The sequence below is a fragment of the Scyliorhinus torazame genome, chromosome 11 (genome assembly GCF_047496885.1).
Source record: "Scyliorhinus torazame isolate Kashiwa2021f chromosome 11, sScyTor2.1, whole genome shotgun sequence".
In the NCBI taxonomy this organism is placed as follows: domain Eukaryota; kingdom Metazoa; phylum Chordata; class Chondrichthyes; order Carcharhiniformes; family Scyliorhinidae; genus Scyliorhinus; species Scyliorhinus torazame.
This window is the reverse complement of record NC_092717.1, coordinates 221200139-221227300: the sequence shown is the minus strand read 5'-3', so window position 1 is coordinate 221227300 and position 27162 is coordinate 221200139. Positions and strand designations below refer to the sequence as shown.

Sequence of the window (27162 nt, the reverse complement as noted above, 5' to 3'; positions counted from 1 at the left end):
TGACAATAAGCCATTTTCATTTCATTTCATTTCAATTGTGTAGACCTCTGTCAGATCTCCCCTTAGCTTCCGTCTTTCCAGTGACAACAATCCTAGTTTATTCAACCTCTCCTCATAGCCAACACCCTCGAGACCAGGCAACATCCTGGTGAACTTCCTTTGCACTCTCTCCAAAGCTTCCACGTCCTTCTGATAGTGTGGCGACCAGAACTGCACGCAATACTCCAAATGCAGCCTAACAAAGGTTTTATACAGCTGCAACATGATTTCCCAACTCTAGGATGATTATATTATGGGTGTGGCCACCTGTGTTGCCACTTTTAGGGAACTGTGGTCCTGCACACCCAGATACCTCTGTATGTTAATGCTCCTAAGGGTTCTGCCATTTACAGTATAATCCATACCAAGATTTGATCCTCCAAAATGCATTGCATTTGTCCAGATTAAACACCATCTGCCATTTCTGTGCCCAAGTCTCCAATCTATCTATATTGTATTCTTTGACAATCATCAACACTATCAGCAACTCCACCAAGCTTTGTGCCATCCACAAACTTAATAATCAGCCAACCCACATTTTCCTCCAGATCATTTACATATACTACCAACAACAAAGGTCCCAGCACTGATCCCTGCGGAACACCACTAGTTACAGATCTCCATTCAGAAAAACACCCTTCCACCGCTACTCTCGGTCTTCAATAACCAAGCCAATTCTATATCCATCTAGCCAGCCCACCCGAATTCCGTGTGATTTTAGTTTTTGTACCAGTCTGCCATGTGGGGCCTTGTCAAATGTTTTATTAAAGTCCATATAAACTACACCCACAGCCCTTCCCTTCATTAATTTTCTTTGTCACCTCTTCAAAAAACTCAATCAAGTTGGTGAGACATGACCTTTCCCGCAGAAAACCATGCTGCCCGTCACTAACTAGTCCATTTTCCTCCAAATGTGGATATATCCTGCCCCTCAGTATCTTTTCCAAAAGCTTCCCCACCACTGATGTCAGGCTCACCGGCCTAGAATTTGCTGAATTGTTCCTGCTTCCTTTCTTCAACAAGAGAATAACATTGGCTATTTTCCAGTCCTCTGGAACCTCGCCTGTGGTCAAAGAGGATGTGAATATATCTGTTAAGACTCCAGCCATTTCTTTCCTTGCCTCCTGCACTCACCTGGGATAGGTCCCATTCGGCCTGGGGACTTGTCTACCTTAATGCAATTTAGGATACTCAACACTTCCTCCGTTGACATATTGACGTTCTCAGGAGAGTTCACATACCTTTCCCCGAACTCAACACCCGTCATGTCTTTTTCCCTGGTGACTACTGATACAAAGTACTCATTAAGGATTTCACCTACTTCCTGTGATTCCACGCATAACTTCCCTTCATTGTCCTCAAGTGAGCCTACTCTTTCTCTTGCTCCTAATATATGCATAAAAAGCCTTGGGGTTCTCCTTGACCATGTTTGCTAAAGACATTTCGTGGCCCCTTTTAGCCCTCCTAATTCCACGTTTTAAGTTCCTTCCTACTTTCACTGTACTCCTCAAGGGCATTGTCAGTTTTTAGGATGTCTAGACTTATCATATGTTTCCTTTTCCCTTTTGACTTAGCTTACAATTTCCGTTGTCATCCATGGGTCCCGAATCCTGCCATTTCTACCCTTTATGCCTGGGGACATGCCTGTCCCACATGTCAGACGTGGATTTGCCCTCATATTGCTGCTCCAAATCCACATTCTCCAGTTTTTATCTAATTTGGATGTAATTGGCCCTCACACAATTAAGCACCCTCACCCGCGGGACTACTCAAAATCTTATGGAATTATGGTCACTAAGCCCAAAATACTCCCCCACTGAAACATCAATCGCCTGGCCTGGCTCATTCCCCAATACCACGTCTAGAATGGCCCCCTCCCTGGTTGGATTGTCAACATACTGTATCAAAATGCTCTCCTGGACATATTTAACAAATTGCTCTCCATCCGAGCACCTGGCTGTAAGGGATTTCCAGTCAATGTGGGGGAAGTTAAAATCACCCATCACAACTACCCTGCTTTTTTTCACACCTTTTCAGTATCTGACTGCACAACTATCCCTCGATCTCCAGCGGGCTGTTGGGAGGTCTGTAGTACACTCCCAACATTGTGATTTCACCCTTCTTATTCCTGAGTTGCACCCATAATGCTTCATTACAAGATTCCTCCAATGTATCCTCCCTCAACACAGCTGTGATCTGCTTCCTAATCAGCAATGCAACTCCACCTCTTTTGTTTCCCCTTCTGTCCCGTTGAAAACAACGATATCCCGGAACGTTAAGCTGCCAGTCCTGTCCCTCCTTTACCATGTCTCTGTAATTGCAATTACATCATTGTTCCATGCAGTAACCAAGGCTCCCAGTTCATCTGTATTACCGGTTATATTTCTTGTGCTGAAGCAAACGCACTCCAGACCTAGAGTCCCACTGAGCCCTGTGGCTTCCCTCTGCCTACTCTTACTCTGCGCTATGTTTATCTCAATCTCGCTTTTCCCCCCAGTCTCTACACTTACTGGCCTGCTGTTCCAGTTCCCACCCCTCGCCACGCTAGTTTAAACCATCCTGAACAGCACTAGTTTAAATCCTCCCCGCCCATGATATTGGTGCCCCTCCAGTTCAGGCGCAACACAGGTCCCACCTGTACAAGAAGACTGACTCAAAGTATTTGTTCAACTCCTCTGCAATTTCCTGGTTCCCCATCATTATTTCCCCTGTCTATGTTCATCTTGGCCTCTCTCTTCCTTTTAAGACCAGCAACGCGGTTTCAATTCCCGTACTTGCCTCCCCGAACAGGCGCCCGAATGTGGCGACTAGGGGCAGTAACTTCATTGAAGCCTACTCGTGACAATAAGCAATTATTATTATATTTAAAGAAACTCTTGCTGTCCGTTTTCTTATTACTTGCTAGTTCACCCTCATACTTTGTCTTCTCCCACTTTATTTTTTTTTGGTTCTTTTTTATTGTTTTTTAAAACTTTCCCAGTCCTCTGGTTAACCACTAATCTTTGCCACATTATATGTTTTTTATTTCAGTTAAATACTATCCCTTACTTCCTTGGTTAACCAAGGTTGATTAACCCTTCCTAGAACCCTGCTTCCTCACAGAAAGTTTTGTTGTGAGTCATAACTATTTTTAGAAACGTCTGCCATTGCTGATCAGCCATCTTTCCTACTAAACTCCTTTCCCAATCCACTCCAACCAACTCTGGCCTCATTCCATTATAATTAGCCACATTAAAATCGACCACAGTTGCTTCTGACCCAAGTTTCTCACTCTCAAATTGAATGCTAAATTCTATCATGTTATGGTCACTGTTTCCTGACGGATCTTTTACCCCGAGATGGTTTATTAAAACTGCCTCGTTACATATTACCAAATCCAAAATAGCCTGATCCCCGGTTGGATCCATAACATAGTGTTCTTGGAAACTGTTGAATACACTACGAATTCCTCATGGCTACCTCCGCCAATTTGATTTTCCCCACCTCCATGAAGATTAAAGTCATCCATGATTATAGAGACATAGTTTTACAGCACAGAAAGAGGTCCTTTGGCCCATCCTGTCCGTGTGGATCATCAAGCATCTAACTATTCTACTTCTACTTACCAGCACTTGGTCCATAGCCTTGATTAAGTACTGCCTTTATTATCTGCTGATTTATTCTCCGTCCTACTGTATAGCTATTTGGGGGGGGGGGGGGGGGCGATAGACTACTCCCACCAGTGTCTTCTTCCTTTTGTTATTTCTTACCTCCCGTTATATGGATTTTACATCTTCCGATTCAAGATCATTTCTTGCTAAGTAATTATTCCATCTTATACTAATAAAGCTAACCCATCACCCTGTCCTTCCTGCCTTTCCTTACGAAAAGTCACATACCCCAGAATATTTAGTTCCCAGTTTTGGTCTCCTTGTTCGAGTCCCCGCTGGGTCACTGTGCGGAGTCTGCATGTTCTCCCTGTGTCTGCATGGGTTTCCTCTGGGTGCTCCGGTTTCCTCCCACAGTCCAAAGGCGTGCAGGTTAGGTGGATTGGCCATGATAAATTGCCCTTAGTGACCAAAAAGGTTAGGAGGGGTTATTGGGTTACAGGGATAGGGTGGAAGTGAGGGCTTAAGTGGGTAGGTGCAGACTCGATGGGCCGAATGGCCTCCTTCTGCACTGTATGTTCTATGTTGTAACCATGCTGCAGAGGGCAGCAGAGCGGTTACGCTGATTGGCTGCTGTGGGGAGTGAATTGTGGAAAGCTGCTGTCGGGTGAGTTTCTAAAACTAATATATTTCAGGCAGTGGCTAAACCCGAGGCACTACACAGGTAGTGTCTCCCACCCATCCTCCTCCACGAACCAAAAAAAAAAGACTGTGTGGTGAGTTGGTGAGGTAAGCTTTTCTTTCCTTTTCCTCTCTCCACCCCCTTCCACCACCTCTAACCTGCAGGGAGTGTGAAAATCAGGTAAGCTTTTTTTCTCTCTCTGTAATTGTCAAGTGGATAAATGGAAGGGATGGCAGAAAGGACAGTGCAATGTTCCTCCTGCAGGATGTTCGAGGTGAGGGACACAGTCAGTGGCCCTGCTGAGTTCACCTGCGGGAGGTGCACCCATCTCCAGCTCCTCAAAAGACCGCGTGAGGGAACTGGAGCTGGATGAACTGAGGTTCATTCGGGAGCAGAGCCAGTTATAGATAGAAGCTACAGGGATGTAGTCATTCCTAAGAATGAAGGTAGCTGGGTGACATTTAAAAGGAGGGGGAAGAAGCAGTCAGTGCAGGGATCCCCTGCGGTTGTTCCCCTCAATAACAGGTTTTGGATACTGTTGGGGGAGGGGGGGGGGGGGGGAACTACCAGAGGTAAGCCACGGTGACCAGGTCTCTGGCACTGAGTCTGTCCCTGTGGCTCAAAAGGGAAGGGGGGGGGGGGGGGAGCAGGAGAGCATTAGTCATTGGAGACTCTATAGTTAGAGGTACAGATCGGCGGTTCTGTGGCAACGATAGAGGCTCACGGTTAGTGTGTTGCCTCCCGGGTGCCAAGGTCTGTGACGTCTCTGATCGTGTTTTCAGGATCCTTAAGGGGGAGCCACAAGTCGTGGTACCAACGACATAGGTAGGAAAAGGGACGGGGATGTAAAACAGGAATTCAGGGAGCTAGTGTGAAAGCTGAGAGCCAGGACAGACTATGTTGTCATCTCTGGTTTGCTGCCAGTGCCACGTGCTAGCGAGGTGAGGAACAGGGGGAGAGTGCAGTTAAACACGTGGCTACAGGGATGGTGTAGGAGGGAGGGTTTCAGTTACTTGGATAATTGGAGCACATTCTGGGGAAGGTGGGACCTGTACAAACAGGACGGGTTACACCTGAACCAGAGGAGCACCAATATCCTGGGAGGGAAATTTGCTGCAGCTCTTCATGGGGGTTTAAACTAATTTGGCAGGGGGATGGGAAACTGATTTGTAGTCCAGGAGATAGCGTTGCTGGAGTTCAGGAAGTTGAGGGTAGTGCAGTACTGAGGAAGGTACCAAGGTCACAAGAGTGGACCTGCAGGCATGAAGGTGGTTTGAAATGTGTCTATTTCAATGCAAGGAGCATCAGGAATAAGGTTGGTGAGCTTGAAGCATGGATTGGTACCTGGGACTACGATGTTGTGGCCATTACGGAGACGTGGATAGAACAGGGGCAGGAATGGTTGTTGGAGGTTCCGGAGTTTAGATGTTTCAGTAAGGTTAGGGAAGGTGGTAAGAGGTGGAGGAGTAGCATTGTTAATCAAGGATAGTATAATGGCTGCAGAAAGGCAGTTTGAGGAGGATCTGTCTACTGAGGTAGTGTGGGTTAAAGTTAGAAATAGGAAAGGAGCAGTCACTTTGTTAGGAGTTTTATATAGGCCCCCAAACAGTAACAGAGATGTGGAGGAAAAGATTGCAATGCAGATTTTGGATAGGTGTAGTAGTCACAGGGTAGTTGCCATGGGTGACTTCAACTTTCCAAATATTGATTGGAACCACTATAATTCGAATAGTTTGGATGGGGCTGCTTTTATCCAGTGTGGGCAGGAGGGGTTCCTCACACAATATGTGGATAGACCGACAAGAGGCGGGGCCACATTGGATTTGGTACTGAGTAATGAACCGGACCAAGTGTTAGATTTGGTTGTGGGAGAGCACTTTGGAGATAGTGACCACAATTCGGTGACTTTCACTATAGCAATGGAGAGGGACAGGAACATATGGCAGGGCAAGGTTTATAACTGGGGGAAGGGTAATTACGATGCGATTAGGTAAGAATTGGGGAGCATAAGATGGAAACAGGAACTGTCAGGGATAGGCACAATTGAGATGTGGAGCTTGTTCAAGGAGCAAATACTGCGTGTCCTTGATATGTATGTCCCTGTCAGGCAGGGAGGAAATCGTCGAGTGAGGGAACCAAGGTTTACAAAAGAGGTTGAATGTCTTGTCAAGAGGAAGAAGGGGGCTTATGTAAGGATGAGAAAACAAGGTTCAGTTAGGACACTTGAGGGATACAAGATAGCTAGGAAGGAGCTCAAGAAAGGGCTTAGGAGAGCTAGGAGGGGGCATGAGAAGTCCTTGGCGGGTAGGATCAAGGAAAACCCCAAGGCTTTTTACACTTGTGAGGAATAAAAGAATGACCAAGGTGAAGTTAGGGCCGGTCAAGGACAGTAGTGGAAACGTGTGCATGGAGTCTGAAGATATAGGAGAGGCCCTAAATGAACACTTTTCTTCAGTGTTCACAAAGGAGAGGGGCCATGTTGTTGAGGAGGATAGTGCGATACAGGCTGGAGGAGGTAGATATTCGGAAGGAAGAGGTGTTAGAAATTGAGAGGTCTGAGGATAGATAAGTCCCCTGGGCCTGATGGGATATATCCTAGGATTCCTTGGGAGGCGAGGGATGAGATTGCAGAGCCTTTGGCTTTGATCCTCACTGTCTACAGGAATAGTGCCAGAAGACTGGAGAGAGGCAAATCTTGTTCCCTCGTTCAAGAAAAGGAATAGGTATAACCCTGGGAATTATAGGCCGGTTAGTCTCACTTCAGTCACAGGTAAATTATTGGAAAGGGTCCTGAGGGACAGGATTTATGATCATTTGGAAAGATACAGCTTAATCCAGGATAGTCAGCACGGATGTGTGAGGGGTAAGTCTTGCCTCACAAGTTTGATTGTATTCTTTGAGGAGGTAACCAAGTACATAGATGAAGGTAGAGCAGTTGATGTCGTATACATGGATTTTAGTAAGGCGTTTGATAAGGTGCCCCATGGTCGGCTCATGCAGAAAGTAAGGAGGCATGGCATAGAGGGAAATTTGGTCGATTGGATCAGTAACTGGCTATCACATAGAAGACAAGAGGGTGGTGGTAGATGGTAAATTTTCATCCTGGAGCCCAGTCACCAGCGGTGTACCACAGGGATCAGTGCTGGGTCCTCTGCTATTTCTGATTTTTATCAATGACTTGGATGATGGAGTTGAAGGTTGGGTTGGTAAATTTGCTGATGACACCAAGATTAGTGTAGTGGTGGATAATATGGAGGGCTGTTGTAGGCTGCAAAGAGACATTGACAGGATGCAGAGCTGGGCTGAAAAGTGGCAGATGGAGCTTAACCCTGATAAGTGTGAGGTGATTCATTTTGGTAGGACAAATTTGAATGCGGATTACAGGGTTAATGGCAGGGTTCTGAAGAATGTGGAGGAGCAGCGAGATCTTGGAGTTCATGTCCATAGAGCTCTGAAAGTTGCCACCCAAGTGGATAGAGCCATGAAGAAAGCCTCTGGTATGTTAGCATTTATTAACAGGGGGATTGAGTTTAAGAGCCATGCGGTTATGCTGCAATTGTACAAGACCTTGGTTAGACCACATTTGGAGTATTGTGTGCAGTTCTGGTCACCTCATTATAGGAAGGATTGGAAAGGGTGCAAAGGAGATTTACCAGGATGCTGCCTGGATTGGAGGGTAGGTCTTATGAGGAATGGTTGAAGGAGCTAGGGCTTTTCTCATTGGAGCGGAGGATGAGAGGTGACTTAATTGAAGTGTATAAGATGATGAGAGGGATAGATAGAGTGGACGTTCAGCGGCTTTTCCTCGGGTGGATGTAGCTGTTACAAGGGGCCATAGCTATAAGGTTCATGGTGGAAGATATAGGAGGGATGTCAGAGGTAGGCTCTTTACTCAGAGAGTGGTTGGGGCGTGGAACGCACTCCCAGCTATGGTAGTGGAGTCGGACACTTTAGGAACTTTCAAGTGGTTATTGGATAGGCATATGGAGTGCACTAGAATGATTGGGAGTAGGTTGATTTGATCTTAGTTTCAGACTAGTTCGGCACAACATCGTGGGCCGAAGGGCCTGTACTGTGCTGTACAGTTCTATGTTCATGTCTCTGTAACGGCTATAAGATCATATCCATTAACCTGAATTTGTGCCATTAATTAATTTACTTTGTGCCAAATGCTCGAACAATTCATTTTGCCCTGTTCCCATTTTTTTCTTTTTAGACCCTATTTGTTGCTTTTTAAATTTTTGTACACACTGTCCCTTCCTGTCACACCCTGGGTATCATTACTTAAATAGATGCCTTGTAATGTGGTCATATTCTTTTGCTTTACAAGTCTATCTATCCCCTCTACAGAACTGCCCCTCCCCATTATTTAGTTCCTCTCCGTGGCAACAGTGCGATTAAAGCAGTCTGTTCACAATCTTGGTCTCTCAGTTGATCCCAAGACAAGTTTCCAACCTCATATTAATATCAATGAGATTGCTACACTGTAACATCACCCGACTGCACCCATCTCAGTTTATCTGCTGCTAAAATCCTCATTCATGCCCATGTTGCCTCTAGATTTAGTGATTCCAGTGCCCTCCTGGCTAGTCTCCTATATTCTACCCTCAGTAAACTGGAGATCATCCAAACATCTGCTACCTCTGTTTCAATTTACAGAAAGTTCTGTTCCCTGTCACCCCAATGCTCGCTGACCTACATTGGCTGCCAGTCAATCTACATCTTGATATTAATATTCTGATCAAATCCCTCCGTAGTCTTACTCCTCCCTGTCTCTATAATCTCATCCAGCCCACAACCCTCCAAAATATACGTGATCCCCAATTTTAACTGCTCCGCCTTTGGTGACCTTTCCTTCAGTCACCTCGGCCAAGCTTGGAATGCCCTTCCAAAAGCTCTCCACCTCATCTCACATTCCTCCTCTACGATACTCCTTAAAACCTCATCTTTGACTGAGGTTTTGGCCATCTGATTTAATATCTCCTTGCGTGGCTCGGTGTCGTACTGTTTGATAATGTCCCTGTGGAGCGCCTGGGGCATTTCATTAAAGGCACTACATAAATATTTGGTGTTCCAGCAAGTTCAAAATATAAAGCTGCCAAATACTGCTGAAAAAACAGCAGTTTCACTTGGCTTAAGCTCACAATGATGGTTATTATGATAAATACAATCATCATACTTTTGCAACACAAAGTTGCTCCATGAATCATAGAATTTACAGTGCAGAAGTAGGCCATTCGGCCCATCGGGTCTGCACCAGCCTTTGAAAAGAGCAGCCTACTTAAGTCCACACCTCCACCCACTAACCCCACTTAAAGTTTTGGCCACTAAAGGGGCAATTTATCATAGCTAATCCACCTATCCTGCACATTTTTTGGACTGTGGGAGGAAACCGGAGGACCCGGAGGAAACCCAGGCAGAAACGGGGAGAAAGTGCAAATTCCACACAGTCAACAGAGGCCGGAATTGAACCTGGGACTCTGAGCTGTGAGGCAGCAGTGCTAACCACTGTGCAGTCCTGAAGGTTGGGTCAACATATAAAAATGGAGAGGAGATGCCCTGGCAATGTGCAGAGGCTACAATTTCGGTTCTGGAGTGATACATTACCATTCTAACATCATTTCAAAAATAATTATTCAGAGTTGCTACATTTGAACTTGAATCATTTGCTGCTCCTTTGCTTGTTATGCTGATAAGCGGGAGACCACTAGTCTGAAGACTTTTGGGAGACGAGAGAGACAACTCCAAACACGAGACAATTTCTAATACCCAAACCTTATGCCAATAATCGCACACAAGACTTCCTTCCTACCTTGGTGACTCATCAGCAGTGCCCTCAATTTAGAAATCATCCATGGTTATGATGGTGATAGCTAATACTGCGTCAACCATTGTGTTAGAAAAAGAGACATCACATCAGGCAGCAAATAATATGCATACCACTCGGCAAATGTAAATTGTGATTCCATCATAAAACCATGCGTAAAGTTGCAATTAAACAATAGATTTTATTGGTAAAGGGGAAATATTTTGCTATCCCAGATTTAAAAGGCTCTTCTGCTCAGCTATTTTGTTTAAAATACCAACTAAAATCAAGGAAAATATGATTGCTTGGCACAGGTAGGTCTTGAATTTTTACAATTTAGCAAGAAAATTCATAGCCATTGACTTAGTACTACAAATAGTAGAAACTTTAAGAGGCTTCAAACTCTTCATTCATTTAAACCATTTGGACTAACACTACGAAGAATGTGCAAGACTGAACATTTTCATTACCTTGTCGATCATTTTCATCCATTTTGGTACATCTTCAAAGGTTTCTTTTTTAGTAATGTCATACACTAATACAATTCCCTTGGCACTCCTGTAGTACGCGGAAGTAATGCTGTTGAACCTCTCCTGCCCTGCAGTATCCCTGGAGAAAAAAAGAGATTTTTTTAAAAATCAAGAATATTTACAGTTGGGAATATCAAAGAACTACATCCATTCTGGTACATTGTCCAGTTGGTTCATTTCCCCCTGCCACCACCCTAATCAAAACATTTTGAGTTCTGCAGTCATGTCACTGGTCCAGAACTCTGCAAGAGGTTCTCATAATCCTCTCAGCATTAAGATGCACAATTGCTGGTTTATTAAAATAATTTGGTCAGAACGGTTCTTCAACCAGATATTCAGCCTTCAACAAGCTGACATTGCTAAGTGAATATATAAAACATTGCTGTGGACTATCAGAAGTACACCATTCTTTGGGTGAATCATTACAACACTGATGGCCAATACTATTTAACTTCGAAAAAGGGTTTCAATGCTGTTCATTGATTTAATTTTGTTTAGCCTGACAGGTGAAGAATGCAAAGGGTTGTATGAGGCTCACTAACTTTAATTGACCTGGATGGGGCAGAAGGATAAACAAACACAAGTGGTCAGTATTATCAAATGTACAACACAGCTTGAATAAAGTAGTACATTTTACCTCCTTAAGCTCCCGTAGATACAGTGCAATTATTTGCCAGCCTCTTGCAGCCAGATCTTAAGAGTCACACAGATGAGGAATGAGAACACACAGACAGTTAGAAATTAGACTACTGTTAACTGAAGGCTATGGATGAATAAGGAATCTCAGAGTGACGCAGCAATCCGAAGCCAAGGTCCTGCTGGGATTTTGGGGGGGCGCGGCCAAGTGTTAGTAAGCTTTTTATAACTGTTCAGAAGAGTCCATGACAACAAAGACAACTGACAACAAACCATGTGTCACACAGACGTTATCTGCCAGAATATCTACATTACTCATTCTCACTGACAGGGCAGCATGGCAGCCAGATGTCATTTGGAAGACTGGAATCCTACGTACCATGTATTAGTGCACACAGCAGCAGCCAGCCATCCTGCAACTTTATTAGATGCTTTGTGTTAAATGAGACCAAATAAAATTTGTTGGAGCACTCAGCATTGGCACAGGTGGTTTATACTCTTCCGAGACAGGCAAGGCAATTCTTGTTTTCCGTTGTTTGGTCATTTTTAACTTCTAAATATTGTTTACTCCCGACAAACAGGAATAATTCTTTGCCCACAAGAATTTGATTATTCAATAATTTGAGTTATGTGACTTTTAATTAAGACTGCTACAGTTCAATAAAAGGCACAAGAGCGGCGCTGTGGCGCAGTGGTCAGCACTGCAGCCTCACAGCGCTGAGGACCCGGGTCCGATCCCGGCTCTGGGTCACTGTCCGTGTGGAGTTTGCACCTTCTCCCCGCGTTTGCGTGGGTCTCACCCCCCACAACCCAAAGATGTGCAGGGTAGGTGAATTGGCCACGCTAAATTGCCCCTTAATTGGAATAAAAGAAGTGGGTGCTCTAAATTTAAAAAAAAAACAAAATAAAAGGAATAAAGACATTACCCGAATTAGCAGGAATAAGTAACACTAACTGAACACAATTTTAAATTTCAAAGTGCTGTATCTCATTCTCAGGCTACAGGCTTCTGCTGCCCAGATAGAAATGCCATACGATTCACCGACAGGACAGTTTCCTCCACTGAAGGAAAGTCATGATAGCCTTTTTAATCGCCAACCTTTTTCTCTTTCCCCACAACACAGGGAACAAACATAGGAAAAATTCCACCATTCTCCTAGGGGCCAGAAAGGAGGCAGACTACTGGTTTGGCCTTGCACTGGCTGATTCGAGATGCAGTCACAGGGGCTTGAAAACCAGGCACCCAGACTGCAGATGATAAAGTTGTGGCAGAGGTACAATATGAAATGACTGCTGAGGGCACGTGATAAAGGAATGATAAGAATGTGAACAGAACATAACGCTCTGTCCAGGACACTTTTGATATTCCCTTGCCTCAGATCTTTTAAGATGGCATAAATATAGCCAGTGTGAAGCAGACTACACGAGGAGAGGTGGAAATAAAACCTGTTTGAAAAGGTAAAATAAAAGTCAAAATCTATCTTCAGTCAGCATTCTTTTTTCCCTAAATTTTACAAGTTGGTGCATAATATGCTGATATTCCAATTGGTCTCAAAACATTTTTAGGGTTGCATCAGATAATATATTGCGTCAAAACATTATTGCACAAACTCTCATCAGAGGTAGAAAACCAGCCAATGCCAAGAATGAGATTGTAAGAGAAATTTCATCAGTGAGGAGTAATGGAAGAGGAATGAACAAGTCAATGGCTGGAAATGTGCAGGTCACTTACCAGATTTGTAATCTAATTTTCTTCCCTCTTAGTTCTACTGTTTTGATTTTAAAATCAACACCTACAGACAAAATACAGTAAAAGGAAAAGGAGGAATAAGAAGCAAAAGCAAAAAGGCAAACAAATTACCGTTCCCAACAGCGTTCTGTGAAAGCAAATAACTGGAAAGGACGGAGAAAGTTAGGCCACCCAACAGACGAGGAGAGATACTATAACTTTCTGCACATATGCTGTACAGGGGATGAAATGCACGCACTCTAAATTAGAGTATAATATTACACAATAAATATTTTGGTAACTTTTATGTACAAGTGAAATGCTAGTGCAGCAAATTAAAATACACAGCCTCAACAGATCAGGATGTATTATAAAAGTCACTTGTTAGGATTGAAACCAGGGAACTCATAATTTTTTGACTGCAATTAACTTCTCACACGGCACTGGATGGCCCGCTGCTGTCTGGATTCGTTGATTTAGCGAAGGCCTTGCATTCACTTTGGTTGCACAGAATCCAAGTTTAACAGAATGCAGCTGAACTCGGAGTGCTGGCTGGCCTTCAGCCAATTTTATCATCAACAAAAGTCAAACTCAGCCTTTTTTCCTGCATTTTAGCCATTTGTCCTTTGGACCAACTTGGCCCAGATTTGGTTATTATCATGACTACATCCAGAAGATGCAGACATGGAGGTGGTGTAGTGGTATTGTCACTGGACCAATAATCCAGAGGCCCAGGCTAATGCTCCAGTTCACAGGGTCACGACCCACGACGGCAGCTGGTGGAATTTGAATTCAATTAATAAATCTGGAATTGGAAGCTAGTCTCAGTAATGGTGACCATAAAACTATCATTGATTGTCATAATAATCCCTTAAAATTGCCCTTTAGGGAAGGAAATCTGCCATTCTTACCTGGTGTGGCCTACATACCCTCAAAATGTGGTTGACTCTTAGCTGCCCTCTGCAATGGGTCCAGCAAACTCAGTTCAAGGCAATTAGGGGTGGGCACAAGTAATGGCCATGCCATAGACACCCACATCCCATGAAAGAATAAAAAAGGCCAAGTTCAACCAAAGGAAACTGAGGTTCATGGGAAACCCTGACAGTGATCAGGACCAAACAGCACAGGATGATGGCTGCGGTGATTAGAAGCCAATCACCAGAACATGTCTGCAGGAATTCCTGAGCATAGTATCATCAGCACTAATTCAACATCAACATCCTGAGCATAGTACCATCAGCATTAATTAAACATCAACTTCCTGAGGTTCGGCGATATCAAGAGGCTGCATACTCTCACAGATGGCTCATTGCCTGACACAACAAGGCTCAAGTTAATAATCTGCTGTAATATCATCCAACACAAAGCAGACTGCTCGATTAGCTCTTCTGCTCCTGAACCCAATACCCCACCTACTCTGGTGCACAATGGTCATGACTAGAGGACGAATCGTGGCAACTCACCAAGGTTACTTCGAACAGCGTATCGAATGCCCAACACAACTACTAAAAAGGACAAGAGGTCCAACATCACAGGAACACCATGACCCGCAAGTTATTTTCTAAGTTACATACTGTCATAATGCAATTACAGTGTCATTCTTTTGTTGTGAATCAAAACTCCCCTTCAAACACCAATGTGGGAGCACCACAAGGACTGTAGCAGTTCCAAGGGTCCGCCAGCATCTTCTTAGAGAAAATAGGGATGAGCAATAAATATAGCATGGCTAGCATTGCCCACATTCCAACAATATTTTCTTCAGCACCTTATGTAAGAAAGCCAATGACTGAAAACCAGAAGCATAAATAAAATACATGCTGTCTGATACAAACAGCACAACCAATTATTATCTTGTATGGCAGTCGAACTGGCAGCAAGGTCAAAATAAGTAGCAGTGAAATAAAGTTACCCAAGTAATAACACTAATTTGCACACTACCCTGTGGCATTAGACAATCAGTTTGGAGAATGAACTGTGGAAAGGATCTTCTCCTACACCTCCAAACCCATTCTCATCCAAAAAGGTGATTTGAAAGTTAAAGTTCCTTGAAGCTCTGTGGAACTCTACCAATATTCAACTAATTTCAGTATGTCAAATTTGCTCCTTTAATTCGTATTACAGTACAGAGTGCTCACGTCAGCACACACAGCATCAGTTTCCTCATCATTTTTGGCTGTCAACGGTCACAATTTCTTTCATTCATTTGATTTCTCCAACTGAAAATCTGTACTCACTCTTCGATATAGTCTGCTCTACTTCAGCCTGATCTGATCAGGCTTTGGTCCAGGGAGGGTGGCACTTAAAACAGAGACCCACCACTGCTACTCCCATTCCAGGGTTATTCACCTGAATGTATGCATAGGCTCAACTGCAGGCTACAAAATCTCCAATAAGTGGGTCTCAAATATAAAGTGCCTGGAGCCCCCTTGGAGAATGGGATGAAACAGGGGCAGCACAGTGACACAGTGGTTAGCACAGCTGCCTCACGGCGCCGAGGTCCCAGGTTCGATCCCGGCTCTGGGTCACTGTCCGTGTGGAGTTTGCACATTCGCCCCGTGTTTGCGTGGGTTTCGCCCCCACAACCCAAAGATGTGCAGGATAGTTGGATTGCCTCTTAATTGGAAAAAATGAATTGGGTTTATTTTTAAAAATCAATGGGTTGAAACATCTGGTATTGACCACACACTCATCAAAAAGGGCTTCTTTCTGCCCCATTGACACGTTCACACTTATTAACCACCCCCACCCCCGTTCCTCCCAATCCTTATCCTGCTGTTAAAGCCTGCTAGCTGCAAGAGGTGCAAAAGGAGTGGAATTAAATTTGCTTATATTTGTCAATGTTCCTTGCACAGAGTGACCTAGAGAATGATTTTATACACATATATAGAGGGGGAATTACGAAAGAACAGAGGGCTTTCAGTAAAAGGTGACCATTGGATAGAGTCAAGGAACAAAGGAACATCCTCACCTGATCTAGCCGATATGGGACTCTAGATCCACAGTAATGTGCTTGACTCTTAATTCCCTTCAGCTCAATATAGATCATCCAACATGTGTAACTGGCAAAAACAAGTTGGTATGAATATGCCTGCCAATTCAGTGGTGGGTGCAACTACTTCCTGCCTGTAATTTTAATAATCTTTACTGTCTCAAGTAGGCTTACATTAACACTGCAATGAAGTTACTGTGAAAAGCCCCTAGTCACCACACTCCGGCGCCTGTTCGGGTACACGGAGGGAGAATTCAGAGTGTCCAAATGACCTAACAGCACATCTTTCGGGACCTGTGGAAGGAAACCGGAGCACCCGGAGGAAACCCATGCAGACACGGGGAGAAGGTGCAGATTCTTCAGAGACAGTGACCCAAGCCGGGAATCGAACCTGGGACCCTAGCACTACGAAGCAACAGTGCTAAGCATTATGCTACTGTGCCACTGCAGTTGTCTCCCCTCTTGCAATGAAACTCTGCTGGATGCATCTATCCGAACATGCACCGGGTCCCATTCATCCACCAACCCTGTGTTTTCTGATCTATACTGGCCCTGGGTCAACCAATACCTACATTTTAAAGCTGTCAGCTTTAAATCCTTCCAAGGTCTCGCCCCTCCCTGTCTACAACTTTCGGCAGCCCTATTACCCACCACGAACTCGGTGATAGTCTAACTCCAGCCTCTAATATATCACATTTCCTTCACCGCACCATTCAACCCAAGCTCTGGAATTCCCTTCGAAAATTTCTCTGCTTCCCTCTTCTCCTTAAAGCCCACCTGTTTGCCAAACTTTTAGTCACATGTACCAATGACTCCTTTGGCTGTGCCACAGTATTTGTCTGATTATAGTCCTGTGAAGCACCTTGGGATATTGTAGTTGTTGTCGTACCTTTGCGTCAAACTCTTCCATTAGTATTGCTGTGCTCACATAACAGAAATGCCTAGGTGGACAAGTCACCTGATTATACACAATTTCACTAACAGGTTACCGCAAATCTGACCACTGGGTTTCCACATTTACTCAACACAGAATTCAACAACTTCAGACTGTAACCAATGCTCCCATTTTGTCAGACAGCAGGTGCTAGTTCTGGTTTTGCTGCCCATTTACAGCTTAGGTAGACTCATCTTTTGCTTCTTTATCACAATTCTCTTTTGCTCATACTATCATCCCTTTTGTCATTTAATCACCTCTGCCTTCCACCCTAAGATATCTAGCCTTTTGTTCTTGACGCACACCACTCCACCCTCCTGCCCTACCTCAGTACCTGCTTGGAACCTGTCACATTTATAGCTTCTGACAGCTTGGATGAAAGGTCATCGCCCTGAAACATTAACTCTGGAGAAAGATGCTGAGTATTTCATGTTTTTATTTCACAATCTTTTACCGAGGGAACATAGGAATTGGGAGCAGAAGTTGGCAATTCAGCCCTTCGAGCCTGCTCCTCCATTCAATCAGATCATGGCTGATCTCTTCCTGGTCTCAAATCCACCCGCCCACCTGTTCCCCTTACCCCTTGAACCCGTTTTTTAAAATCAGAAATATATCTATCTCCTTCTTGAAAGCATTTAATGACTCCGACTCCACCGCTCTATGGGACAGCGAATTCCACATATTCACCACACTTAGCGAGAAATAGTTCATTCTCAGCTCAATTCTAAATCTAATGCCGCTCAACCTGTAAACGCTCAATCTCGTTCTAGATTGCCCCACAAGGGGTAACATTTACGTTTACTTTATCAAACCTTTTTAGTATTTTTTTTAACACGTCGATCAGGTCTCCTCCCATCCTTCTAAACTCCAGCGAGTCAAAGCCCAAACTAACCTCTCATTATACGTCAACATTTTCATCCCCGGGATCAATCTGGTCAACCTCCTCTGAACTGCCTCCAATGCCACCACATCCTTCCTCAAATAAGAACAGAAGTGGACACAATACATAAGAACATAAGAACTAGGAGCAGGAGCAGGCCATCTGGCCCCTCGAGCCTGCTCCGCCATTCAATGAGATCATGGCTGATCTTTTGTGGACTCAGCTCCACTTTCCGGCCCGAACACCATAACCCTTAATCCCTTTATTCTTTAAAAAACTATCTATCTTTATCTTAAAAACATTTAATGAAGGAGCCTCTACTGCTTCACTGGGCAAGGAATTCCATAGATTCACAACCCTTTGGGTGAAGAAGTTCCTCCTAAACTCAGTCCTAAATCTACTTCCCCTTATTTTGAGGCTATGCCCCCTAGTTCTGCTTTCACCCGCCAGTGGAAACAACCTGCCCGCATCGATCCTATCGATTCCCTTCATAATTTTATATGTTTCTATAAGATCCCCCCTCATCCTTCTAAATTCCAACGAGTACAGTCCCAGTCTACTCAACCTCTCCTCGTAATCCAACCCCTTCAGCTCTGGGATTAACCTAGTGAATCTCCTCTGCACACCCTCCAGTGCCAGTACGTCCTTTCTCAAGTAAGGAGACCAAAACTGAACACAATACTCCAGGTGTGGCCTCACTAACACCTTATACAATTGCAGCATAACCTCCCTAGTCTTAAACTCCATCCCTCTAGCAATGAAGGACAAAATTCCATTTGCCTTCTTAATCACCTGTTGCACCTGAAAACCAACTTTCTGCGACTCATGCACGAGCACACCCAGGTCTCCCTGCACAGCAGCATGTTTTAATATTTTATCATTTAAATAATAATCTCTTTTGCCGTTATTCTTACCAAAATGGATAACCTCACATTTGCCAACATTGTATTCCATCTGCCAGACCCTAGCCCATTCACTTAGCCTGTCCAAATCCCTCTGCAGACTTCCAGTATCCTCTGCACTTTTTGCTTTACCACTTATCTTAGTGTCGTCTGCAAACTTGGACACATTGCCCTTGGTCCCCAACTCCAAATCATCTATGTAAATTGTGAACAGTTGTGGGCCCAACACTGATCCCTGAGGGACACCACTAGCTACTGATTGCCAACCAGAGAAACACCCATTAATCCCCACTCTTTGCTTTCTATTAATTAACCAATCCTCTATCCATGCTCCTACTTTCCCCTTAATGCCATGCATCTTTATCTTATGCAACAACCTTTTGTGTGGCACCTTAGTGCCAGATACTCCAGATGTGGTCTCACCAACACCCGATACAATTGCAACAACAGTTCTCTACTTTTATACTCCACCTTATCCACCCCATTCCCAGCCAGGCAAATCAAATGGCTAATGTCCAAATGCATTAACCAAGTATTTACTTCACTCTTTAGATTTTCATTACACATTGAAATATTGTAGGTGGAAGTTGTAAAACATTCTAATGCAATTATGTTGCAGTAGACATGAGGCTGCTTCCATTGGGCCTTCGTTGACTCTCGGAATTCATCGACCCAGTATTGGAGAGTCCATTTTTGAACAATCATAAGTAGCCAATATCAAAATGTGACCGTGTAAATTTGCACTAACAATCAGCTGCCACTTTCCCAAATTGGGTTCACTGGGTTTCAGGCTAACATCTATAATGGCAGATGGTTGGGATGATTTGGGATTATTTTGTCATGTATACCGACATAGTGAAAAATATTATTCTGCATACTGTATTGTTCAGGCAGATCATTCCATACATGAAAAAACATAGGACATACATAAATACACAATGTAAATATGTAGACATAGACATCGGGTGAAGCATACAGGAGTGCAGTATTACTCAGTAGAGAAGATGCGATAAGAGATCAGATCGGTCCATAAGAGGATTATTCAGGAGTCTGGTAACAACGGGGAAGAAGCTGTTTTTGAATCTATTAGTGTGTGCTCTCAGACTTTTGTATCTCTTGCCCGATGGAAGAAGTTGGAAGAGTGAATAACCTGGGTGGGGGGGGGTGGGGGCGGCTTTGATTATGCCGCCCGCTTTCCCAAGGCAGCGGGAGGTGTAGACAGAGTCAATGGATGGGAGGTGGGTTCGCCTGATGGACTGGGCTGTGTTCACGACTCTCTGCAGTTTCTTACGGTCTTGGGCTGAGCAGTTGCCATACCAGGCTGTGATGCAGCCCAATAGGATGCTTCCTATGGTGCATCTGTAAAAATTGGTAAGAGTCAACGCGGACATGCCAAATTTCCTTAGTTTCTTGAGAAAGTATAGGCCTGTTGTGCTTTCGTGGTCGTAGCATCGACGTGGGTGGACCAGGACAGATTGTTGGTGATGTGCACAGCGAGGAATTTGAAGCTATTAACCATTTCCACCTCAACACCATTGATGCAGACAGGGGTATGTACGATACTTTGCTTCCTGAAGTTAATGACCAGCTCTTTAGGAATGCTGACATTGAGGGAGAGATTGCTGTCTTTTCAACATGCCACTAGGTTCTCTATCTCCCTCCTGTACTCTGACTCATCATTGTTCGAGATAAATTGTTACATAACTGCTGAGCTCCACCTCCGCGCAAAGCCCTGTGCAAGGCACCACCCCCTCCCACAAGTAATCAGAAATAGCAGTGATTAGTGGAGCACCATTGCAGCTATTTCAGAGATAGAGTTTGAAGTAGGTATACGGCCTTAGTCCATGTCCTGAGCAGCAGGTTAGCTGGCTTGTCGCGTTCAGCCAGCTATGGAAATCAGATGATCTGGGAAGCTGAAGATCAGGTGATTCTGGATGGTGACTGACAAAGCAACCTGAATCTGAGTCACTAAGACTACACAATAAAGGAACCTTGAGCTGATAATTCACCCCAACGCACAGATGGACCTATCAATCGTTGGAACTGCAACCCTAGCTTGAACTACTTGAATAAACAGCTGCCACATCATAGCTTGTGACATTCAGAGAGGGTGCAATATGCTGTACTGTGCAAGTCAGTTCACATTGCTTCCATATACCCAGTGCAGCTTCCGACCCCACTCCACGAGTTCTTTTTAGAAGCTTCAGCTATTGTAAATAAGAAAATCTTTGGTCCACACGCAGTCGGACATCCTAACTTTATTTAAGACAAATAGATTTTCAACACATATCTAATAATTGTCTTAGAACTTCAGACTTGCAAAATGAAAACCACACGGCCTTTAATTCTCATCCTTTCGCTCCTACCTTCCCTTCAAACATGCCATCCCCTATTCCCGAAGTTCCAAATGAGTAAAATCAATATACATTAACTTGTCTAAACTGTTCAGAGAGAAGTACTGTTTCAAAGTTTAATTCATCTTCCCCGTTTTTTTGTCACTGATTTGATTACTCCAACTGAACTTTTCACCAACGTTAACGTGATAATCAGAAGTATTTAATGAAGGGTCGTCCATCTGAAACATTAACTCTGTTTCTCGTCACAGATGCTGTCAGACCTTTTGCCTACTTCTAGCATTTCCTGCCTTTTATCTAAGATTTCCAACATTTGCAGTATTTTGCTGTTGAACTTTCACCGAGTAATCAAAGATAATCAATTTAGTATCAACTCTGTGGCTATCCTTTATAGGTGGGGAATATAGAAGCAACAGAACTTCTGTATCTCAGAATTCCTCATTTGACTCAAAAATATTTATCATGTATGGAACGATCTGCCTGGACTGTACACAGAACAATACTTCTCACTATACCTCGGTACACGTGACAATAAATCAAATCTCAAGAGTGCATGAATTAATTGCAACAAAATCGCCACTCCAAATTACTCAGATGTAAACATGTTTATAACTTCACAATAATGTGGTCAGATACCTATTATATGTAAGTGCCAGGAAAGAGCTTCAGCAACAGTTTTCATTCATATACACTTTTAACAAAATAAAACATCCCAAGGCACTTGACAAAAGCTTTACCAAACAGATTTGACACCTGGCAATATGAGATATCAGAGCCAATGCTTGGCCAAAGAGGTAGGATTTAAGGAGTGTTTTGAATGAAGAAAGGTAGACATGTTTAGTAAGGAAATCTACTGTTTCGAGCCGGAGTAGGTGCTATCAATGGCACAGTGATTAAAATCTACTTGGGTGAGAAGCAAGGGGAACATGCCACTCTGCATTAACACTTCCTTCCCCACTCCCCGACAGCACTGGCACTAAATGGTAACCATGATGTGGAGATACCGGCGTTGGACTGGGGTGGGCACAGTAAGATGTCTTACAACACCAGGTTAAAGTCCAACAGGTTTATTTGGAATCACTAGCTTTCGGAGCACAGCTCCTCATCAGGAGGCACTCACCCGATGAAGGAGCTGTTCTCCGAAAGCTAGTGATTTCAAATAAACCTGTTGGACTTTAACCTGGTGTTGTAAGACTTCTTACTAAAAGGCAAAGTTAACATAGTTCCAGATGATCAAAGGCTGCTTTCCCAGTTGAGGGGGAAGAGCTGACTGTTGGCGATTTAACCTGAAGATCAGCTCATCTCAGGCGAGGGGCAAAGTTGAGAAGGCAGGGCCTTCATGAATAACCTCAGCTGATACAGGAATTGAACCATTGCTGCCGGCCTCGCTCTGCATCACATTCCAGCTGCCAAACCAAGTGAGCTAAACCAGGTGCCGGGGGGGGGGGTTGGGAAATCTTGGACACTGAGTGCTCCAGGGTGTTCAAAGGCACGGGGGGGGGGGGGGGGGGGGGGCGGTGAAGAGATCTTGGGACACTGGGTGCTCCAGGTTGTGTGTGGGGGGAGGGGAAAAGATCATAGAATTTACAGTGCAGAAGGAGGCCATTCGGCCGATCGAGTCTGCACCAGCCCTTGGAAAGAGCACCCTACTTAAGCCCACAACTCCACCCTATCCCTGTAACCCAGTATCCACCTAAACTTTTTGGACATCAAGCGACAATTTATCATGGCCAATCCACCCAACCTGCACATCTTTGGACTGTGGGAAGAAACCGGAGCACCCGGAGGAAACCCACGCAGACACTGGGAGAACATGCAGACTCCGCACAGACAGTGACCCAGCAGGGAATCGAACCTGAGACCCTGGAGCTGTGAAGCAATTGTGCCAACCACTGTGCACTTGGATCTTGGACACTGGGTGCTCTGGGTGTTTTTTTTTGGGGGGGGGGGTTGATTCTGGACTCTGGGGTGGGGTGGTGTGGGGGGGGGGGGGGCGGGGGTTAGAGACTGGCTGCCCGTGGTAAGGAGAGGGGATAGATCTTGGACATTGGGTGCTCCAGAGTCGGGGGGGGGGTTTGGACACAGGACACCGGTGGGAAGGGGAAGGAATCCTGGGCACCGCCTCCCCCTCCACCTACCCACGGTGGACTTGCAGGCCTCGCTGAAGGTGTCGTCCGTGAAGCGCTCCATCAGGCTGGTCTTTCCCACTCCGCGGCTGCCGATGATGATGACCTGCAGCTTGTAGTCGGCCGGCCGGGGCGGCTGCCGCCTGCGGCGAGAACTAGCGGGGCTGGGCTTGGGGGAGGCCCCGCCGGCCGTCAAGCTGTTGGCCGAAAGCGACCGCGAGTTGGAGCTCAGGCCGCCTGCGGGCCCTCGCCTCTTGGGTCCGGCTGTCCGATCCATCGGCCTCACTGTCCGCTACCGCCGCCTCTTGCCTTCCGCCAACAACAATCCGCCGCCTGGAGGACCCACCTGACACCTCCAATATCCCACATTGCACTGCACGGGCCGCCTGACGTCATCGTCAGCGTCTCCTGAATATTAAAACGTTGCAACGCCGCTCCAACCCGGCAGGAGGCCCAAAACAAGCATTTGCGGGAGTAGCATTCAGGCGCTGATTGCACGCGATTTTCACAGTGTTGCCCTCAAACTTGGGGAAACTTGGGCGTTACGAATAATTTGAGAGTTGTCTCAAATTACCATACCATAATCTCCATACCAAGTTACCACAAAAGTGTCAGAACACCACTACGAAGGGTATCAGAAGCTCTGTTACACATAGTATCAAAACTCTTCTACAAAAGATACCAAAACCTAAATACGACCCGTTAAGAGGCAGGTTGATCAGTACCCTTCGACGCCCAGTACTTCCTCGGAGCGGAGAAACTACGACAGCTTCTTCGCAGCCTTCAACACGTCATTGATGACGATGAACATCTTGCCAAGGTCATCCCCACGCCCCCACTACTTGCCTTCAAACAACCGCACAACCTCAAACAGATCATTGTTTGCCGCAAACTACCCAGCCTTCAGAACAGCGACCACAACACCACAAAACCCTGCCATGGCAATCTCTGTAAGACGTGCCAGATCATCGACATGGGTACAACCATGACATGCGAGAATACCATCCATCAGGTACGTGGTGCATACTCTTGAGACTCAGCCAACGTTGTCGACCTCATACGCCGCAGGAAAGGATGTCCCGAAGCATTGTTCATTGGCGATACCATGCAGACGCTGCGACAATGGATGAAAGGACATCGCGTGACAATCGGCAGGCAGGAATGGTCTCTTCCAATCGGGGAACACTTCAGCAGTCAAGAGCATTCAGCCGCTGATCTTACGGTAAGCGTTCTCCAAGGCGGCCTTCAGGACGCGCGACAACGCAGAATCACCGAGCAGAAACTTATAGCCAAGTTCCGCACACATGAGTACGGCCTCAACCGGGACCTTGGATTCATGTCGCATTACATTCACCCCCCACCATCTGGCCTGGGCTTGAGACAATTTACACCTCTTTAACCTGCTCCCTCTGGACCTGCAAAGACTTAATTACCTGCAAAGACTCACATTCAAAGTATTGTCTTGCATTTTTGACTTTGTCTATATATATGTTTCTGGAACATACCTCTTCATTCACCTGAGGAAGGAGCAATGCTCCGAAAGCTTGCGATTCGAAACAAACCTGTTGGACTTTAACCTGGTGTTGTAAGACTTCTTATTGTGCTCATCCCAGTCCAACGCCTGCATCTCCACATCATGACTCCACACAGTCACCCAAGGCCAGAATTGAACCCAGGTCCCTGGCGCTGTGAGGCAGCAGTCAAGTCCGCCTTTGGCTCCTAAAGTATTCTGGCCTTGCAAAACAGGGTTATTTTTAATACATGACCACTGCAGTCAAACACACTCAATCCCAGGCTTTTAATCCTTAAATTGTCAAATAGTGATAATCCAATATATCTAAAATCCTTCATTTGTCATACTTAGTCCCATTAGGATCTTATATGTTTCAATAAAATCATCTCCTTCTGAACAACAATAGATACAGTGCTAACCTTTCCTCAGAGGTTCATGAGGCGGGGGAGATTATTGAAGTAGGGAGGGGTGAGGCAATGGAGGGATTTGAAAACATTTTAAAGTGAGATGTCGCCAGGGTGGGAACCAATGTTGGTTAGTAAGCGCAGGGGATTTTGGATGAATGGGACTCGATCTGAGTTTGGACATCGACAGCAGAATTCTGGATGAGCTCGAGTTTACCGAAAGTGTGGGGGCAGCTGGCTGGCACATAGTGGTACTGTTCAGGATGGTTCAGGGACAGAGTGTCAGGGCACACAGGTATTCAGAGGCAATGCTGGGGTTCCTGGTGGAGGTAGTGCAGAGGAGAATGGATATTCAATGTGTGGAGTGGGGGGAGTCCACATCACCCTCCTGTCCCTCTCTCCTACAACAGCTGGGTTGCTCTGTCTGCCCTCATGTTCTCCTTCCAGAAAATCAAAGGGGAGCCTCCTAGCAAGATGCACATACCACAAAAATATCCAATAAATTTGAGCAGCACACCACTGAGCCATTTAGCACAGGGCTAAATCGCTGGCTTTGAAAGCAGACCAAGGCAGGCCAGCAGCACGGTTCAATTCCCGTACCAGCCTCCCTGAACAGGCGGCGGAATGTGGCGACTAGGGGCTTTTCACTGTAACTTTATTTGAAGCGACTTCCGGGTGCGGCGATGACCAGCTAAGTCGCACGTTTCGGCAGCTCCCGGTGGAACGGACTTTTGGGCTCTTGATAGGAGCCCCAACGGCAATTTTAACGGCTAAAAACACTGTGCGGTAAACCAGAAGGGAATCCCCCCTGGACACGGATGGAAAAAGGAGAGGAAAGTGGCCGGATTGCGGTGGATCCTTTAGAGCAGCGGCAAGGAAGGCAAGCAAAAACCAAGATGGCGTCGGAAGGTGGCAGTTTAATATGGGGCCCTGCACAACACGAGTTTTTGAAACGCTGCGTGGAAGAGCTTAAAAAGGAGATGAAGAAGGAGCTGTTGGCCCCGATAGTACAGGTGATTGAAGGGCTAAAAGAGGAGCAAAAGACCCAGGAGCAGGAGCTTCGGGTCGTGAAGGCAAAGGCTGCCGAGAACGAGGACGATATACAGGGCCTGGTGGTGAAGACGGAGATGCACGAGGCACACCATAAACGATGTGTGGAAAGGCTGGAGGTGCTGGAGAATAATGCGAGGAGGAAGAATTTAAGGATTCTTGGTCTTCCTGAAGGTGCAGAAGGGGCGGACGTCGGGGCATATGTGAGCACGATGCTGCACTCGTTGATGGGATCAGAGGCCCCGACGGGTCCGCTGGAGGTGGAGGGAGCCTATCGAGTTATGGCGCGAAGACCGAGGGCTGGAGAAATTCCTCGAGCCATAGTGGTGAGATTCCTCCGTTTTAAGGACAGAGAGATGGTCCTAAGATGGGCAAAGAAAACTCGGAGCAGCAGATGGGAGAACGCGATGATCCGCGTATATCAAGACTGGAGTGCGGAGGTGGCGAGAAGGAGGGCGAGCTTTAATCGGGCCTAGGCGGTGCTTCATAAAAAGAAGATCAAATTTGGAATGCTGCAGCCGGCAAGACTGTGGGTCACATATCAAGGGAAGCACCACTACTTTGAAACGGCGGATGAGGTGTGGACATTTATTGTTGAAGAGAAATTGGAATGAGTGGGTTATTAAAAAAGAACGTTTGAGACAAAGTGGTGGGGCGAATATGGGGGGCGAAGAGGGGGGAAAAAGGGGGGAGAGATGATTTTTATGTTGTTAATCCTGCGACCCGGTAACTTTTCTCTCTTCCACAGGTTGTGGGGGAGGGAGGAAGGGAGGTGGAGGAGTTGGGGGCGTTGGCCATTGGGGGCGGGGCCAAAAGGGAAGCGCGGGCTTTGTTCTCGCGCTATAATAATGGCGGGAATAGGGAAGCAGGAAGGAGGGGCCGTCGCACGGTGCGAGCCGAGGTCACGGGGGGAGCCGAGGTCGGCCAGAGTTTGCTGACTTCTGGGAGCAACATGGGGGGGTGCAACTACGCTAGTGGGGGATCTAGCGGGGGGGGTGGGA

At 45.6% G+C, this 27162-nt stretch overlaps 1 protein-coding gene across 1 annotated transcript in view; it reads right to left on the bottom strand.

Annotated features, from left to right (window-relative positions):
• The window catches only part of rab12 (RAB12, member RAS oncogene family), a 37137-nt gene extending 13576 nt beyond the window's left edge, over window positions 1-23561 (bottom strand). Inside the window, exons 1-3 of the mRNA XM_072468348.1 lie at window positions 23207-23561; window positions 13013-13073; window positions 10585-10723 (exon numbers count right to left, since the gene is read on the bottom strand). Coding sequence (XP_072324449.1) covers window positions 10585-10723; window positions 13013-13073; window positions 23207-23471 — 465 coding nt within the window. The 5' untranslated portion in view covers window positions 23472-23561. The remainder of the gene's footprint in view (window positions 1-10584; window positions 10724-13012; window positions 13074-23206) is intronic.
• Window positions 23562-27162: the final 3601 nt, after the last annotated feature.